The 17,047-nt window shown below is 44.4% G+C and overlaps 2 protein-coding genes across 2 annotated transcripts in view; both read right to left on the minus strand.

Annotated features, from left to right (window-relative positions):
• enpp1 (ectonucleotide pyrophosphatase/phosphodiesterase 1) overlaps positions 1–3,922 on the minus strand; it is a 67,154-nt gene extending 63,232 nt beyond the window's left edge. The window contains exon 1 of the mRNA XM_079526169.1: positions 3,621–3,922. Coding sequence (XP_079382295.1) covers positions 3,621–3,764 — 144 coding nt within the window. The 5' untranslated portion in view covers positions 3,765–3,922. The remainder of the gene's footprint in view (positions 1–3,620) is intronic.
• An 8,250-nt stretch (positions 3,923–12,172) lies between these two features.
• Positions 12,173–14,713, minus strand: LOC306941068 (tetratricopeptide repeat protein 27-like; the record flags this gene model as incomplete). Its single annotated transcript, XM_079526373.1, has 1 exon — positions 12,173–14,713. One exon carries the CDS (start codon positions 14,711–14,713, stop codon positions 12,173–12,175), a length of 2,541 nt encoding a protein of 846 aa, XP_079382499.1.
• Positions 14,714–17,047: the final 2,334 nt, after the last annotated feature.

The raw sequence follows: 17,047 nt of genomic DNA on the forward strand, positions 1-17,047 counted from the left end.
AGGATTAAAGTGGTTAAACTGAGGCAAGCCCAAATAAGCAAAGTTCTACACTTTAGAAACAAGCCCCAAAAAACACCAACCGACAATTACCAATATATAAAAGTGACTTCACAGGAAAACAACCCCAAAGTTGCTTAGAATAAGCAGACTTGGCAACACTGCTCAGGATCCTCATAGATCCAGCAGTACGTGCGCACGCACGCACGCACACACACACACAGTACGAGTGTCTTCAAAGATGCTAAACTAGTAGTTAGGTACCATGTACCATGTGTATTATTTTTTTAAAGCCCACAGGATTGTGCAAAAACATTCACCACCAGAGAGACCCATTTGCAGTGGTTCATTCAAGACATTGAATTCCTAGACAGGTATGAAAATATGCAGTCAGTGTGTGAGTGTGCATGGAGGTGTCTGGGTATGTGCACTTATTTACTCTCTAACCTGTTCTAACCTTTGCTTTTGGCGTGTGGTTTAGTTATATGTGTTTGTGTGTCTGAGTTAGAGGCAGCGGTAGTAGGCAGCGGCAGCGGTGGCCGAACGGATTGCGGAGCGGTCTTGATACCGGAAGGTCGCCAGTTCGAATCAGCGGTCCGACACGTTAAAAATTACCACCGCTGAAGTGCCCTTGAACAAGGCATTGAACCACTACGATGAAATGTTCTATGAGCAGGGCCTGGCTGGAAACAAGTTCTTGAGCTTAGCCCAGATACCCTGGGTAAATATAGTAATCATTTCATTTCAGAGAAGGGGGGGGGTAGTAGAGAGGTAGGAAGCCAGAAAGGATAGACAAGAGAAGATGGGGAAAGAGACAGACGGACAGAAAGAGAGAGGGGGGGGGGGGGGTAGAAGAAAGAGAGAGAATGACAGAGAGGCACAACGCAGAAAAGATAGAGACAAGAGAAGAGGGAGACAGAGACCGACACAGAGAGAGAGAGAGAGAGAGAGACACTAGCCGTCATCCTCCATGGTTGTGGGTTTAAAGAGTAAACAGTCTGGTGGAAACCTGCGTCTAGTCTGATGGTGAACACAATATTGCATTACACTCATCAGTGTCTACACGACACACCATTAGTAGTTCTAAAACAAGGGCCTCCATAACTCTGAGAGCGGACAAATAGAACCAGATGGGCCTCTTTGGTTCCATTTGTACACTCTCAGAGTTACAGTCCTGCATGGGTCCATTTGGAACCCAGAGGGTACCTGGATCCCACTTTGAGAACCACTGGATTACACCGTTCAATCTCGCCAGCAAATCATCATCAATCATCATCATAAGATGAAATGCATGCACCTCCGTAGTAATGTTGTCAATTAATCAAACTGATTATACAATATTGAGCACGTTGGAGCTGATTAAATGAATGAGCAAGAGAAGGCACATTAAATCTAGCACCACCATCATCAGATTTTACTAAAACGCTAATAATAATGGTAACTTTATTTATATTGATTTACTTGTGTTATGTTTAATCAGAAACGAGGAACCAAAAGTACAACCAGATGTTCCTCAGATATGGGAGGCTGATTCAGAATGCCTTTAAGTTTATGCTCCGTCATACGGTGGTGTCGCAATTAGCCGACCTGCAAGCTCACGCCGCATCATGGAGCTTGAAGATCGGCTGTTTTAGTTTGCGCGACAACATTGTATGACACATAAATCAGGGTTAAAACCTTTGCCCTCACCACATGTATATATGAACTGTGCCAAATAGACAGCACACAACCTATTACATCACAGGGTTCCCACGCGTTTTATCACTGGTTCCAGTGGTTTTAGCCAGGCTGTGGTAGTAATCAGATAAACAGGTCATAATCCATGGTTTCCTCAGTGGCTCGTAGATTGACAGTATACCACCGAAGGGAGGGGGGTATATTGTGGTTCTACAAACCTATTTCAGTGGAAATCAGGGCAGGTATACAAAGTACAGTAGATGGAAGTGGATAACTATGTTTATGCCAGTGACTTCCCTCAACTAAACTACTTATCACAGCAGTAAAGAGAAGCTAAAATGAACATCATTAGACAGTGTTGTGGGTGGTTTTATGCATGTGACTTGCATACATGCCAGGGGTGGGAGGTGGTGTTGAAGGGCTTAGTCAATCATTATAGCCAATGGCAGCCGCAATCTGGTGTCCACGGGACCCTGGCCGGCCTGAGACCTCAGGGCCCCCCCTTCTCCCTCTAAACTTTGGAGGCTGTATTTTAGAGACTTGTATTTGTGTGTTTCAGAATCTAAAACTACATGCTGGTGCCACAGCCATAACTAACTTTTACACATACCTTTGAATGTACACCACACAGCTGCCTGTCTGCTTTCATAGGAAACCCAAACACCATAGCATGCATAATTTACATAATTATAGTGGTTGAGTAGAAATTAACACCACTTACAGGATTGACAAAACACAGATCATTTGGAATTGGAAAAGACTGGAAATATGGAATACACACTTCACGCTTCACATTAAATCAAAATCACACACGCTCATTATATTATGCTTGTTAGTTCCGATCCATAGCTAACTTTTCTTTCATTAACAATAATAATGAAGGTCAGAGAGTGACCGGTTTATGACCTCAGCAATGCATGTCTATTTTAAAAGTTATTTTCATTTATCAGCAGCACGCCTGACAAACCCGTTCAGGAATCCATGCTATGTGTAAAGTGCATTCATTCACCCCCCTACTTTTATGTGTATAAATGCCCATTGCCAAAACTCTCACACAGAACATGAAATTAACCATCGCCCCCTCCTTCTCTGGAGAAAAAGAAAAATCTTAAAGCCCAACCATTTTAAATGCACAAAATGTCACCACATCATTTTCATTAAACCCAACAAAACAGGGAAAGCATCTGTGTCATTTTAGATTTGAGCTTTGGCTATTACAAAATAAAAAACAGGAACAATAAATCTACAAGCTCACAGGTCCATCCTCTCATCATGCCAGCTATTCATCCTCATCATCCTCCACCACCACACACAGAAAACTAGAGAGTTGACAATGTAGTCCTAAAGCCATGTTGAGGACCAATCAGGTGTCGCAAACAAATGAATTTGTTCTACGCCAATCAGACTGTTCCTCATGAAGTGGCACTTGCCCCAAGTCTGGCTATTTCACTGGATATGAATAATTTCTCAACTAAACTGACTGACAGGCTGTCTGCTCTAGTCTACAGTATGTGACAGACAGCCGTGGTTTTATCATACGGTTTGTAAACACTGGGGTAAATGGGCTCATGGTTTGAGTGGGAAGTGAAAGATTGCATGGAAATGCCAAGTTTGGCTACAGTCTGGAATGCCACTGTCGTGTGCCAAACGTAAACTGTGCGCTCTGTAGCAGGGTATTTGCGGTCCAAATGCGTATGTTTCACCTAAGCCGGGAGGCAAATGCCAGTAGAGTAGCCTAAACTGTCATGTCTGTCAAGTCATGTTAACGCAAATGAATAATTACTAGTTTAAATAAAGTAAGTTCCAGTGACAGACATATCGCAGTCAGTGGGACTGAAGTTGGTTAAATAGTGGCACTATTTTGTGCAGGTTAACCAGCTTATTCCCATCATGTGCATAGGAATTAGGCTAGTGATGGACTTGTAGACAAGACATGCCAAACTTACCCCAATAATGATTTTACAGTAGTTGGAGCTCCTGCTCCTCTTTCTGTCCTGCCCACTGTTTGTCAGTTGATTATCCAGCCTGGCCGAGCCGAACAGCGCGGCAGCGTGTTCAGCAGAACGCTCGTCTCCTTTGGAGATCTCCATTCTCTCATGCGTGATGCGTCCCGATCAGACTTGGCTGCAGGTAGTTTATAATGGGGCTGGATTGTTTGGAAACACAGCTCCTTGTTGCAGCCAACTCTCTGCTGTGTGTGTACTGTTACTGTGTACAGTATGTATAGCTGCAATGACCTTCCCCTGCCTCCGCTTAGGACCGCCTTGCTCTTGACGTCTCAGTTACTAGTAAAGCCATTAAGCCAAGTTCATAGTAGTGGTCTGCTCTCTGACAGCACATGTGCCACCCATTCCCATTGATTGAAAAAGTCTGCGAGGGAGTACAGTAGGAGTTGTTTTATGCTGCCTATACGAGTCTGTCAGTCTGGCAACAAAAATAGATCCCAAGTTTGACCGACGCCAGCCTTTTAGCGTTAAACAAATCTCCTGCATGGCTATCAGCAGAGCCTTAGATATAGACAGCAAGCAATATATGATTATCAATATAATTATAAAACAACTAGTCAACTATACCCACCCAGTATGGCAAATTCATTGCCGAGGGTAAATCCACACACCGCACCCTATATACCTACAGTAACCACCTGCTACATGTATTCTGTCAACGTGCATTGCATAGTTATGAACAGAAAAGGCCAACATGCAACATCAACTAATCTGTACAATATTCTGGTTCAAAATGATTTGATACTGCATGATCCGTGAGCGAGGATCCTCGCTCGCGTCACCAGACTTTCCACCTCGCTAGGAAATATAGTCCTCAGTTCGAAAATAACATTACCGGTAGTTTGTGTGTGAGATGAAAGTATCGAACTGTCGCCATCTGTCGGTAGCCTAAAATTAGAACATGCATGTTATGCGACGCATACACCACACAGTGGTGGAAAAAGTACTCAAATGTTTTACTCAAGTAAAAGTATATCAATACTGCAATTTAGAAATACTAGTTACAAGTAAAAGTCTGGAATTCAAAATGTACTTGAGTAAAGTACCAAAGTATTGGCATCGAAATGTACTTAAAGTACCAAAAGTAAAAGTACTCATTATGTAAAAAAAAATCATTTCAAGTTTTCAAATCTTTTGAAAATAGCAGATCTACAAGCTCACAATGCGTCATGATACGAAGCATTGTGAACTTGTAGATCAGCTATTTTCAAATGGCCAAAATGTATCTAGGTGTGTTTATTTTATTTTTGTATAATTTTTATCCCACGATTTTGTAACCCATTTTTCACTCCTGTGTCAATTATCTAATGTGATCCTGGGCTCTACTCACCCTCCGCCAACCTAGGGAGAGCAACGAACTTGAACTCATGCTTCCTTCATGCATGCATGAGTGTCCAAGTCGCTCCTTTGCACCTGACAGGGGGGAGTTTCCCTGGTTGGTGGGTGAATGAGGTGCAGCAGGAACACGTTATTCCAACCGGTTCCTTTCCCCTCCCATCGGGCGCCCCGGAGGGCCAGGGGGAGGCAGTTTGGAGACCAGGAGGATTACTGCATGTTTTTTGTGGGGGTGCCTACCCTGGGGGACACGGGGGGAACATGCAAGCTCCACACGGAGGGGCCCTTTCGCCAGCCCTGCCTCGGGTATGGGCACTGATGACGCGGAGGGGAGGACACGCCGCCAGCGCTCACAGCGTCCCGAGCGGGAATCGAACCCAGGACCTTCTAGCTGTGAGGCGACAGCACTACCGACTGTGCCACCGTGCCCCCTAGGGCTTGTGTTTAATGTAGGCCTATGTTTTTGTGGTGCAACCACTAGACAGCTATGTGCGTGGGTCCCTGTGTCCGAGCACGAAAATGTGTCCGAGCACGGAAATAGCGTTATAGCCTTTGTTCACCACCAAGTCTCACTGTTGCACAGCCTAACACACAGACACACAGGCCAGGGAGGAGGGCTTGTACTGTACTGTACAGTACAGTACAGTACAGTACAGTACAGTACAGTACAGTACAGTACAGTACAGTACAGTACAGTACAGTACAGTACAGTACAGTACAGTACAGTACAGTACCACTCACTTCAGACGGGTCTGATTTTTAAAGTACGTTTTTAAGTGTAGTAAAAGTACAATGTCCATACACCATATTGTATAAGTATAAAATAGGGAAAGCAATGTGGTGAGGTAGAGAACTCGTGTGAATTACGGAAGCAACCACAAGATGGCGATGCTGCAATTCTATAGAATATAAAAAGGAAGGCTGCAGTGTTTATAGCAGAAATCCCAGGTTTGATTTAGAATGAATAGACTAGTCATTCATAAATTCTCTTCTTCCCTAACCACTTTTACAAAGGCTTGTGCTTCAGTGATGGACCTCGAGGTCCATGGAGGTCACAGAGAACACCTCTGACCCTAAACTACACTTGTGTGTCTCTCTCTCTCTCTCTCTCTCTCTCTCTCTCTCTCTCTCTCTCTCTCTCTCTCTCTCTCTCTCTCTCTCTCTCTCTCTCTCTCTCTCTCTCTCTCTCTCTCTCTCTCTCTCTCTCTCTCTCTCTCTCTCTCTCTCTCTCTCTCTCCTGTGTGAATGCAGTGCGTGCAAATAATATCCTATGTAGAGTGTGTGTTTTTGCATGCGAGCACATGATATGCACGAATAGGCCCTACCATGGTATCAAATGGGGCGTCAGTGGCCTAATGCATATCAAACCAGGGGTCCTTGAAGTGCATGTGCACTGCTGTAGATTGCATCTCCGCAGTACAGCAGAGTACATACAGCTGTCACTATTACGCAGAAGAGAAGCAGAATGATGACCTTTTGAACCACACTCAGCACTTGTTCCTATCACACGTTCCTCCTCCACTGTTGTTCAAATCTTAATCAGGTACATGAACCACTGACACCCTTTGATTCATTTTCATTCATGCATGTACGTATGTACAGTACTGTACACTGCATGTATACTGTACAGACAGACAAGGAGAGTGGCTTTAGCCCTGCAGGCCCGCAGCCCACAATGATCTCTCCATAATGTATTGGAAGGAGCTGCCGTGTGCATGCGCTTTAAGAATGCATCAGCTGACAGTTATAAGCACATCTGCCCCTCGAGAGCCACTACTGCAGCCACTTGTGAGTTGAATAATTCATTCAACGTGGGACAGTACTCACCACAAACGTATTGATGTGATGGTCGGTCATATGTGTCTGCTCTACACGCCAGTAGATTCAGTGTCACTAGTAGACTGCATGCCAGTAGTTTTAAAGACATGGCAACATGTCATTTGAAACGTTGGAGATTCAAATAGACGTTTCCTGAATAATAACATTAAGAAAACATCTAATAAATCAGGTTTTGTGATGTCAAGAGTGGAAGCAGTCCACTCTGATGAACTCACCCACTCACCCAACTTACGCTCGGTGTAAACAAATACTATGACGATAATGATATCATCAAATATCCTTTAGACCTGAGGCGGATTCCACAAATGCCTTCTAAATCAGTAGTTCGAACACTTTTTTCAAAAATGTTCAGAAATAGTAGATGTACAAGCTCGCAGCGCGTCACAAATGACACAGATGCGTTACTGGTTTTAACAGATTAATATCATAGTTAACAGTAGAGAGGCTTCTGTAGTTTTTAATGCACACATGGCATCCCCCTAGTATCCCCCTTCACATTCAGTAGATCCCGTGATCCTTTGTGGCCACATGTAATTTCCTGGGGTTTATAGGACTATAGTAAATAATAATAAAGAAATCGCTGTAAAATGTTGTACAAAAAATAACAATGTTCGAATGCCCCCGCCCCCGTCAAAAATAGCTAATATTACTAAAACGAAAGAAAGCAGCAAATGAAAAAATAATAATAATAATAATAACACTCATCTTTTACTTTCTCTAATGACAACCTAAAACATGAAACTTGGTTGAAAAAACCCCCCCAAAGTTGTCCTTTAAGCATTTTATATACGGTATATCTATTGTAAAGAACATACAGTATTGTGGGTTTGTATATTGGCAAATTTCGCTATATCTGAAAAATTGAAGGCATATTTAAATTGTAGCCTGTAATGACTGAGTAATCACACGTAAAAAAGCTTTTACTAATGCAATAATTCCTTTCAGTCAGAAATGTTTTGCTTGGGGTTTTGACCCGGTGACACTGTATGTCTTCTAAACAGGAGTTTTACGTGTGTTTCCAAGCATTAAACGTTGTTTACATTTGAGTTAGATAAATATTTGAATAAAACAGGTCTTTAATATGAGTTATGATGGGCCAAGGAAGTTACTGAAATGCTTATTTTCCATCTACACGTCAAGCATGTGAATACAACACAACCTTAAGACCAGTGGTGGAAAGTAAAGTGCATTTACAGTACTCAACTACTGTACTTTAATTGAGTCATGTCTAATTTCCACTGCTTTATACTTTATAAAGCTGTATACTTTATACACAAACTCAAAGGGAAATACTTTTACTACATTTATTATTTCACAGCTTAGTTACTCACTGTAGTTACAACTTATTACAAAACACACATTGACCAATTAAGCTCTATTGTGCTATTTTCCAAAAAGTATAACAGATTATTATTATTATTAAATACTACATTTAACTTTTGTATATTTTGATACCAATACTTTTGTGCTTTTACTCAAGTATACGTTTTGATTACAGGACTTTTACTTGTATAATAATAATAATAATAATATTTTTATTTTGTGGTATTGCTACTTTTATTGACTGGAACTTAAAACTTTTGGAGCATCACTGACCACTCTCGTGGTGGAGATCAGTAAAGGTCTACCTAAACGACAGACATCCAGACTTTACTTGTGGAAGTGTTGTGGAAACTAAAGCAGTCATTACAAGGTCCACGTTTTGGCGTCTGAAAAGCTGAAGGATAAATGTCCCTACACAATACGATACTCCTGACAAATAACTCATCGTGTGCAACTTGACCTGCAACGTGACCTGCCTGGACACACCTGGTGTGTGTGTGTGTGTGTGTGTGTGTGTGTGTGTGTGTGTGTGTGTGTGTGTGTGTGTGTGTGTGTGTGTGTGTGTGTGTGTGTGTGTGTGTGTGTGTGTGTGTGTGTGTGTGTGTGTGTGTGTGTGCACGCGCGTGTACGGTCAGTTGACCGCCCCAAAGAGATGATTACGCTTTGGGTCAAAAGGTCAAGGTCACAATAGAGAGATGTAATACAAGAGGTGTGGGAGTGAGCAGGCTTTGCAGCCCCTGCAAATTTGTTTAATTTCTCTTTAAGTGCCTTGTGCTTTATGAAAAGTACCTTGGACTGAAATGGGTTGGACAAATCAACAAATCGTCTTAACTTCGGGATCGTTCGATATTATTGTTGTACAAGTTGAATTGAAACTAGAATGATGCAATTAGCAATTGCAAGTGTGTGTTGAAAACCCCATAGACCCCATGGACCCATAAACCCCATAGACCCCATATATGCCATGATTAGTCTTTCAGCCTAGTCTCAATAAACGATCTCAAGTAATATCAAGTTGTGGTTCCTAGCCTTGTGAATTTGATGTTAGGGTCCTTTCTGATTAGAACATCTGAGCATTAATTTACTGATGCATTTAGTTTCTGTTGTAGAGATTCAGATCCCCTGCAGTCACAGACAATAATCCAGCAGCAGTGTGTCGGACTCACTTCTGACAAACAGGCACCCACTACGTACTGTGGCACCCACTACGTCATAAGTACACTGTGGCACCCAATACAACTATACACTGTGGCACCCAATACGTCATAGTACTGTACTGTGGCACCCACTACGGTTTCATGTACTTAATTTGTAATGCTACAGACGTTTGTGCACAGCAACACTGTTGAAAACAAAATATTGCATTGTGAGGTTGAGCTTACAGGCCCCTTTTGTCAATCAATCACGTCACCTTTAACTCAAGTGGCAGATTCCAAAAATAGTTTTTTATATATTTAAATTAAATATTCTTTAGGGACATGTCCTGTGATCTACCTGCACAGCCTTTGTGATCTACTGGTATATCGCAATCTACCTTTTGGGCACCCCCGCACTACGTCATAGAGTACTGTGGCACCCACTACGTCATAGTATACTGTGGCACCCTCTACGACATAGTAAATGTATTTTGCCATTGACTTGGCCTGCCACATTATGTCATGGGGTGGGCACACACAAAGCCACGCGTTGGAGCATCTAGCGCCGCACAAAAACCAATTAACTTAACGCTTTGTGCCTGTGTCAATGGAGGCCAGCTGATTCACACATTATTTTTCACAAAATGTCGAGTCATGTCACTGAGGGTGAAACTGCACAGTCAAATTTGCTGTGTTATTTATGGGTTGTTGTCAGAGGCCTGCAGAGCTGGATGAGGGTCAAGGACATCCCTGTTGAAACACTGTCGCCCCGCGTTACGCCCTCTGTTTATAGTGGGATTCAATGGATTGGATATTTTTGCCTTTCCAGACAGTGTGAACGCTGGCAACCATCTGGTGAGGGGGGCTGAAAAATAGAGAAAGGCAGGCAGGCAGGCAGGCAGGCAGGAAAACAGGCAGGCAGGCAGGCAGGCAGGCAGGCAGGCAGGCAGGCAGGCAGGCAGGCAAACAGACAGTCAGTCTCATGTCCAGTCAGCAGATTAATTTCCCAGCAGGAACGCTAAGGATGTGTGAACAGCCTCATTATGGCGTGTCAGCCATGTCACACAGGGGGATCCAGTCCTGTCTGTCATTAAGCTTACTGTACCTCCCAGAATAGTCGATCGATAAGTTCACGACGCTATTTTTAGGCCACAAAGCCGTTGTACCATGGAGCATAAATTAGGCTCATATCCGAGGGGACTCAACCCAAATAGCCTTGCTCTTATAATATTCAGATTATTCACCCTTATTCATTTTCTCTAATGAGCTATGTTACTTTGTATTTATTGATAATCTGACATGAACGAGGGGGATACCACTCATTTTCAACAACACATTTCAACAACTATGTCATTAATATACCTTAGTTGTGTAGAAATACTTGGTCATGACGCCATTTATACTTAAATTCAAAACCAATGATGTAATTTAATTTAATAAAGCCTCACTATACAGTATGTAACCTTAATACAATTTAATATCTGTAGCTAATTTGAATTCAATTGAATTGTATGGTAGATATGTTAATACAATATAGTAAGCCTTGCCAAGCCATGAGGCCCATAGGGTAGGAGCCCATCTCCTGTTTCTGTAGCGTGAGACAGTTTGATGTACACGTACACCCCCTGGACATGACGCTAGTGCCAAGCAGGGAGGCACCGGGTCCCATGTTTCAGAGTCTTTGGTATGACTCTGCCTGGGATCGATCCCCGACCTCCCACTCCCAGGTAATACAATATAACTTATATACAATTGATGTTGTATTTTGTCCCCCCGCTCTTCTATTGAGACATTTTGATCATTTTGGTCATGTCTCACCTAGACACAGGATCTGACACGAATTTTGAACTGATGGTCAATATTCAATTTATCCCAGAGAAAGCAGGCAGACTCTATTAGCTAAAAAGTCAGAACGTAAGCAACTAAACCGGGTTCAAATCCTGGATACAAAGAGGAAGTTATAGTTGCTTTAACCTCTTCAACCCTGTCAATTAATGATTCTTCCGACAATGAGCTGGCTACTGAAGATTTGAGACCATTTATCTGACATAATGTTTTTCTGGTAAGGAACATTTGTAGTGATGCTTGAATAGACCCAATACTACCATACAGTCAAACATTGTGGGTGGACAACATCATGACAGAAATGACAAAGCAACTATTGATTGACGATCCTGATTAAGTGACAGGGTTCGGTGTGTAAAAAAACACAGAAATACATGCATTTTCAGCCCTATATGCTGTATTTGTTCATAATAGCTGATCTACAAACTCACAACATTTCATATTGCAGCACATTGTGAGCTTGTATACATCTGCTATTTGTTTTTTACGAAAGCAAATGTTTGCAAGTGTATTTGTATTTTTACAATAGTGATCCCTTGGTGCTGTGGCTTACCCTAACCCTACTGGCAGACTGCCAGTAGGGTTGGGATAGGGTTTACACTCATGATATTAGTTCTGGACAAACACACAGACAAACAGACAAAGAAGGCTAGCCTCGTACAGAGGCATGGCACGGAAAACACTGAACCTGAACACTGTGCGTTTGTGTGTACAGTCAGCGGGAGAATATTTTGGATGATCAACGGAGCAACTATTGAAGATATGTGGCCAATATTAGGAGTTATGTTACCATGATACCAGGTCGCACACCGTGAGACAGAGACTGTATCGCTGGAAAAGATGAGAATTGTGAAGTGAATGGAGTAAGAAAACAGCTGTCCTGGAGAAATGGAAAAATATAAGCCAGCCACTAATCATTGTATTTTAACAGTACTTTCAGTTTAGTTACAATAGTTTGACCTCTAATTGGTTGAATTGTGTTTTCTGCATAGAAATGAATGGAGAAAGCGCATGTCATTCTGATTGGCTACGCAGGGCGCCATTCAGGCTCTGCAGCTCTGCGATGAGCTGCTCCAGCTCTGTGACCCTGTCCCTCAGGTTGTCACTGAGCTGTCCTGTGGTCACTTCAGTGTACGTTTGCTTGGCTTTGGTGGCCAGACACCTCAGACTGAGGCGTGTGGAGGAGAGCATCTGGAGAGCTTCCTGGGGGTCAGCCATCTTCTTGCTGCACCCGATGGCGACGTGTCCCATGTGGATGGCTCTCTTTATAATGTCTTTGAAGGTGGCATTGTCCTTCTCCCAGCCGCTGACCTGGACTTGGCAACGGTGAGCCTTTGACAGGAATTGCAGTGCCTTTTCATTATCCTCTGGGTCAGTGCTGTGGCCATCGCCGTACAGCTGCGCATACATCCGCCACGTTTGGGCGTCGGAGCTGTGGCAGGACGTGACACGGCCCATGAGCTCTCTGAGTTTGGGGCGGAGAGACGCCATCTGCTCGCCGCGGTTATCCTTCAGGTTCTCCACGACCGCCCGCACTAGAATCTCCAGAATCTGGTTATCTTTGAATTTCTCCCTGAGGTCCATGAGACGGTGGTAGGCCGTGGCGGCTTCTCTGAACTCCCCGATGTCAATGCACACGCCGATGAAGTTCTCCCAGATCTGCCAGTGTTCAAAGTTACACTTCAGGGCTTCCTTCAGGGTATGGAAGGCTTTGTCCTTCTTCTGAAGGCGAATGTAAGCTGCAGAGAGGTTGCTCCAACCCTCTGCGTTATCTGGCTCCAGTCTCACGCACCACTGAAAGGCCTTGGCAGCACCCTCACAACGCTCCAGGGCAAAGTAGGCACAGCCTAGGGAGAACCACACCCCGAGCTGTAAGACGTTGATGCGGACAGACTGCTCAAAGCAGTCCACGCACTGCTGGAACTCTTTGTTGCGCAGGTGCAGCAGGGCCTTGGACCGCATGGCACGGGCACTGCGCCCACCCGAGAGCTCCCACGCCCGGTCGTAATACTGCTGCTCCCTCTTGACATCCCCCAGCAGACAGTACAGACTTGGAGTCTCCTTCTTCTCCAACTCCCTCCGCAGGATCTCCTCTGCCTTGCCATGTTGACCCATCCTCTCGTAGCAGATAACTGCATCTTCCCACAGTTCCAGTTTCTCATAGATGAGCAGAGCCGAGCTCGTACAGCCCAGGTCTGTCAACAGGCTGGCTAGCTGTTTCTGGACGTCCCACCTGGGCGGAGCCTGACAGCAGTAGAAAACCTTGAGGCGTTCAGTCACGGGGCAGCTCTTGTCTTCAAAGTGATCCACTATCGTCTGGGTTTGCTTCATGGCTCTTTCTACCCGCCGGGAGCTGCCTTTCTCCAGCTTGCTTCTGAGGCAAAGGGCTGTTACCTCTATGGCCCAGAACTTTGGCTGAGACAGTATGCTAGTTGTGAAGGCCAGGAGTTCCTCCTCAGTTAGTCTGTGGACTGGGTTGTTCTTCTGGGAGTCAATGCAGACACCCAGGATGAGAGCCTGCTCCTCGGCACCGAGGTCAGGCAACTTGTACCGATCTGGCTCTGCTAGGTTGATCTGGTTCAGCACTGTGTCATCGTGCAGGTCATTGTCCTTTGGCAGGTTGGCAACTGGGGTAGGGGTCAGGGTCTGTTCGTCAGAATCTGCCAGAATGGGTGAATCGTCCTTCTGCTTGACTGCCAGTAGGAGCTGTGCCAAGAAGTTCTGCTGGAACCGGGTCCGCTTCCCGAGTGCACCAGTCATTCCCATCTCCAGACCAGACAGCTCCTGGGCCTTCTGGATGTGTTCCTTGGCATGTTCGTATTCATAGTAGGCCAGGTGGGTGTAAACACACTCCAGGTGGAACTGGATGGCCAGGTTCCTGTGGCGTCTGTCCGAGAACAGAATCTCACACTTCGTCACTTTCTCCATGCTGCTTTGGGCCAGGGTGAGAAGCTGTTGGGAGCAGGCCTCCAAGACCTGCTGGTGAAGTTTAACGTAGCGCAAGGTCCACCAGGGCAGTAACTGGAGGCTGTCCATCTTAGAGGAGCAGTTGTGCAGGAGGACTCGGGCCAAGAGGAGGAGGAAAGGATTCGCCACCAGGCTGTACACCGACTCTCCGTCCAGAAGCAGGCTATTGTGAAGTGCATCAGTCAGGTCCTGGGGCCGGGGGAAGGAAGACAGCAGAGCTGGAGGCAGCAGGTCAGGAACATGGATGGAGACAGGAGGACCGGTCCAGTTACTCTGGGCAAACAGGTGTAGGCAGGCCACCGCCAGAACCATCACAGTTAGCTGCCTGTTGGCCTTGTCGCACTCTGTACCTTTAGCCAAGAAGGCCAGGACCCGTCTCTCCATGTAGGCTTCCATGTCCTTTATGTCCCCGCAGCTGTCATCTCCTCCACCCATCAGTTCCAGCATCTGGGGGTTCAGCAGCACCGCCTCAAAGTCCCCCTCTATTAGTGACTGTAGCAGCGGGCCCACAACGCCATCGCTGAAACGCTCCTGCTTCTCGCTGGATGTTAAAAAGCCCCGGAGAACTGCGATTTCTACGTCTTGCATCGGCACTGAACCACTGTGTGTTTCTATAGGGAACTTATGTGACATTAGGATTCTCCAGTCAACATGGTTGGGTTTCAAAGTTAACGATTAGAGATTTATTTGATATGCCAATAGTGTGTAAGATATTAGTACTGACTGACTGTAATCAGGAACTGATCTGCTCTTGTGACGCATGGACAATTGTTTAAAGAGTTTTGGGGAGCCTTTAAGGCAGGGGTCTGCATTGTACATACATGTTAGCCTTGCCCAAATATGAAATTCAGGGTTAGACATGCCCAAATATGGGGTCCATCCACAAAAAGGTCACAAAGAGTCAGCCATGCCCAAATATGGTTGTGGTAAACTCTCGTTAGCAACAGAGATAAACATTGTAAAGATCGTCTATTTCACATAGGGCGATAGCCCCTCCTATGTCCATCTTTTGATGTATGTGCACAAACTTTGTCCTACACAAACATTACATTCCCATTGACAATGAATGGACAATTTTACGTCATAGTGTCTATTTTACGTCATGATGATGTATGATAATAACACTTTTTTGCCTTTTTTAGGAAGTTATTATTAAAAATGTCTTAAATTGGGAAAGCAAAACCAAAAGACTCAACAGAGTCAGACTAAGGACATGCCCAAGCATGTCAATGAGCTGAAATCAGGACAAGCTGTGAAGGGACCCTATGGGGTTACCTATAGACATAGAGCATCAATGATTCGTGGACTTTGACCGGACAGAGTTGAAGCTGGCTGGGCTGAAACGTGAACTGTTCACCACAAAGCTTATGCTGGACACCTCTGTGGAAAGTGACAAAGCTCCAACAGGAATGGAAAGTGTCAGAGGTGAGACAGTGAAAGGCTGATATCGACGGCGTTCAACCGGTTGACTAGGCTGCCCCAGCCTGTGTGATTTCTGGTGTAGAGGGGCGGGTTCCGGCGAAAACAGGCGGTGGATCCTATTGGTTCACCGATCTGAGCGCCCTTCCCAACACTCCCCTGTAGAAGACAGCGGAGAACACCGACATCACCAAATTTAGACTGTTAAGGCTCATTCATAGTCTGGATTTTCGGTGGTGAGGTGACCACCGCTCCGGTGGTGAGCTGACCACCGGAGCTGAAATAATGTTGAGCGGTGGTGAGTAAAAACAGAGAGAAGGGCTGGGGCGGTGGCGGTGGTTTGCTCTTCACCGCGGCTCGTGACGTCATGTTGTAGTTCGGTGGTCACCTCACCGAAAATCCAGACTATGTATGAGCCTTTATTGGTTAGCGAAATAAAAATTGACTCTCAGTTCCAGATTTTTCAATCGGTTTCCCCAGGCTTTTCTTTTCTACCCGAATGCGAACGACAATAAAAGCCTGGCTCTCTGTTGACAAACAGCTAATCTACTACTGGACAGGGCCAGATCAAAGCTGATCGAACACCTCTGTCTGCATCAGTGACGATCTAATCGGAGAACACTTCCATTTGCGTTAGAGCCAAGACGATCGGTTTGGCAGATATATTGGCCATTTACTTGACTTTCTTTTTACGCCAGCCGTCCGGGCCGGCTGATATGAATGTAAAGGAATTACTTAAAGTAATAAGTAATGGGGACTTCACTCCCCCTGATTGTCATCTGTCATTCCGTCTCCGTGAATAAAGTATCCAAAAACGAAGAGAATACTTGATGAATGGAATAAATTTCAAGTCCAAGATTAACAACAGCAAAACTATGTATATTGAACAGTGCATGTTGTTCAAGTTACTTTTAAAAAGTAATTGGTTATATAGTTACTAGTCTGAAAAAGTAACTAATTACTTTACTAGTTACTAAATTATGAAACTAGTTACTAGTTACTTTACTTTATAAAAAATAAAGGTTTTAAAGGTCCAGTTGTTTTAAGCTCTACTATAAAAAAAAACAGGAATAGAACACTTATGCCAATATATGGATATAATACTGATGCCCTGCCCATGCACAGACAGGCCTAAAGTAATTACCCTATATGTTACGCTATGTTGACCAATTGTCATCATTATGACGATGTTATGCCCTGTGGAAGCCACTTTCTCTTTCTCATGTAGAATGTGTTTCACTCTTGGAGCGCACTCAGCGCACCATGTCATGACAGACTCCGCACTGGCAGGAGAAGGAGACGGTTCTTTTGGATTACATTACGTAACGTGGGTAACTACTAACTCACCCATTGGAAACACAGTAACTATAATGGCGTTACTGAATGGAAAAATGTAAAGAGTTACGTTACAAGTTACAGCAAAAAGTAGTTTCCTTATGTAGGCCTAAAGTAACTTAATGTAAGGGCATTAGTTCCAACACTGATATTGAAAAGCCATTTATA

Source organism: Electrona antarctica (genome assembly GCF_951216825.1).
Source record: "Electrona antarctica genome assembly, chromosome: 17".
Classification (NCBI taxonomy): domain Eukaryota; kingdom Metazoa; phylum Chordata; class Actinopteri; order Myctophiformes; family Myctophidae; genus Electrona; species Electrona antarctica.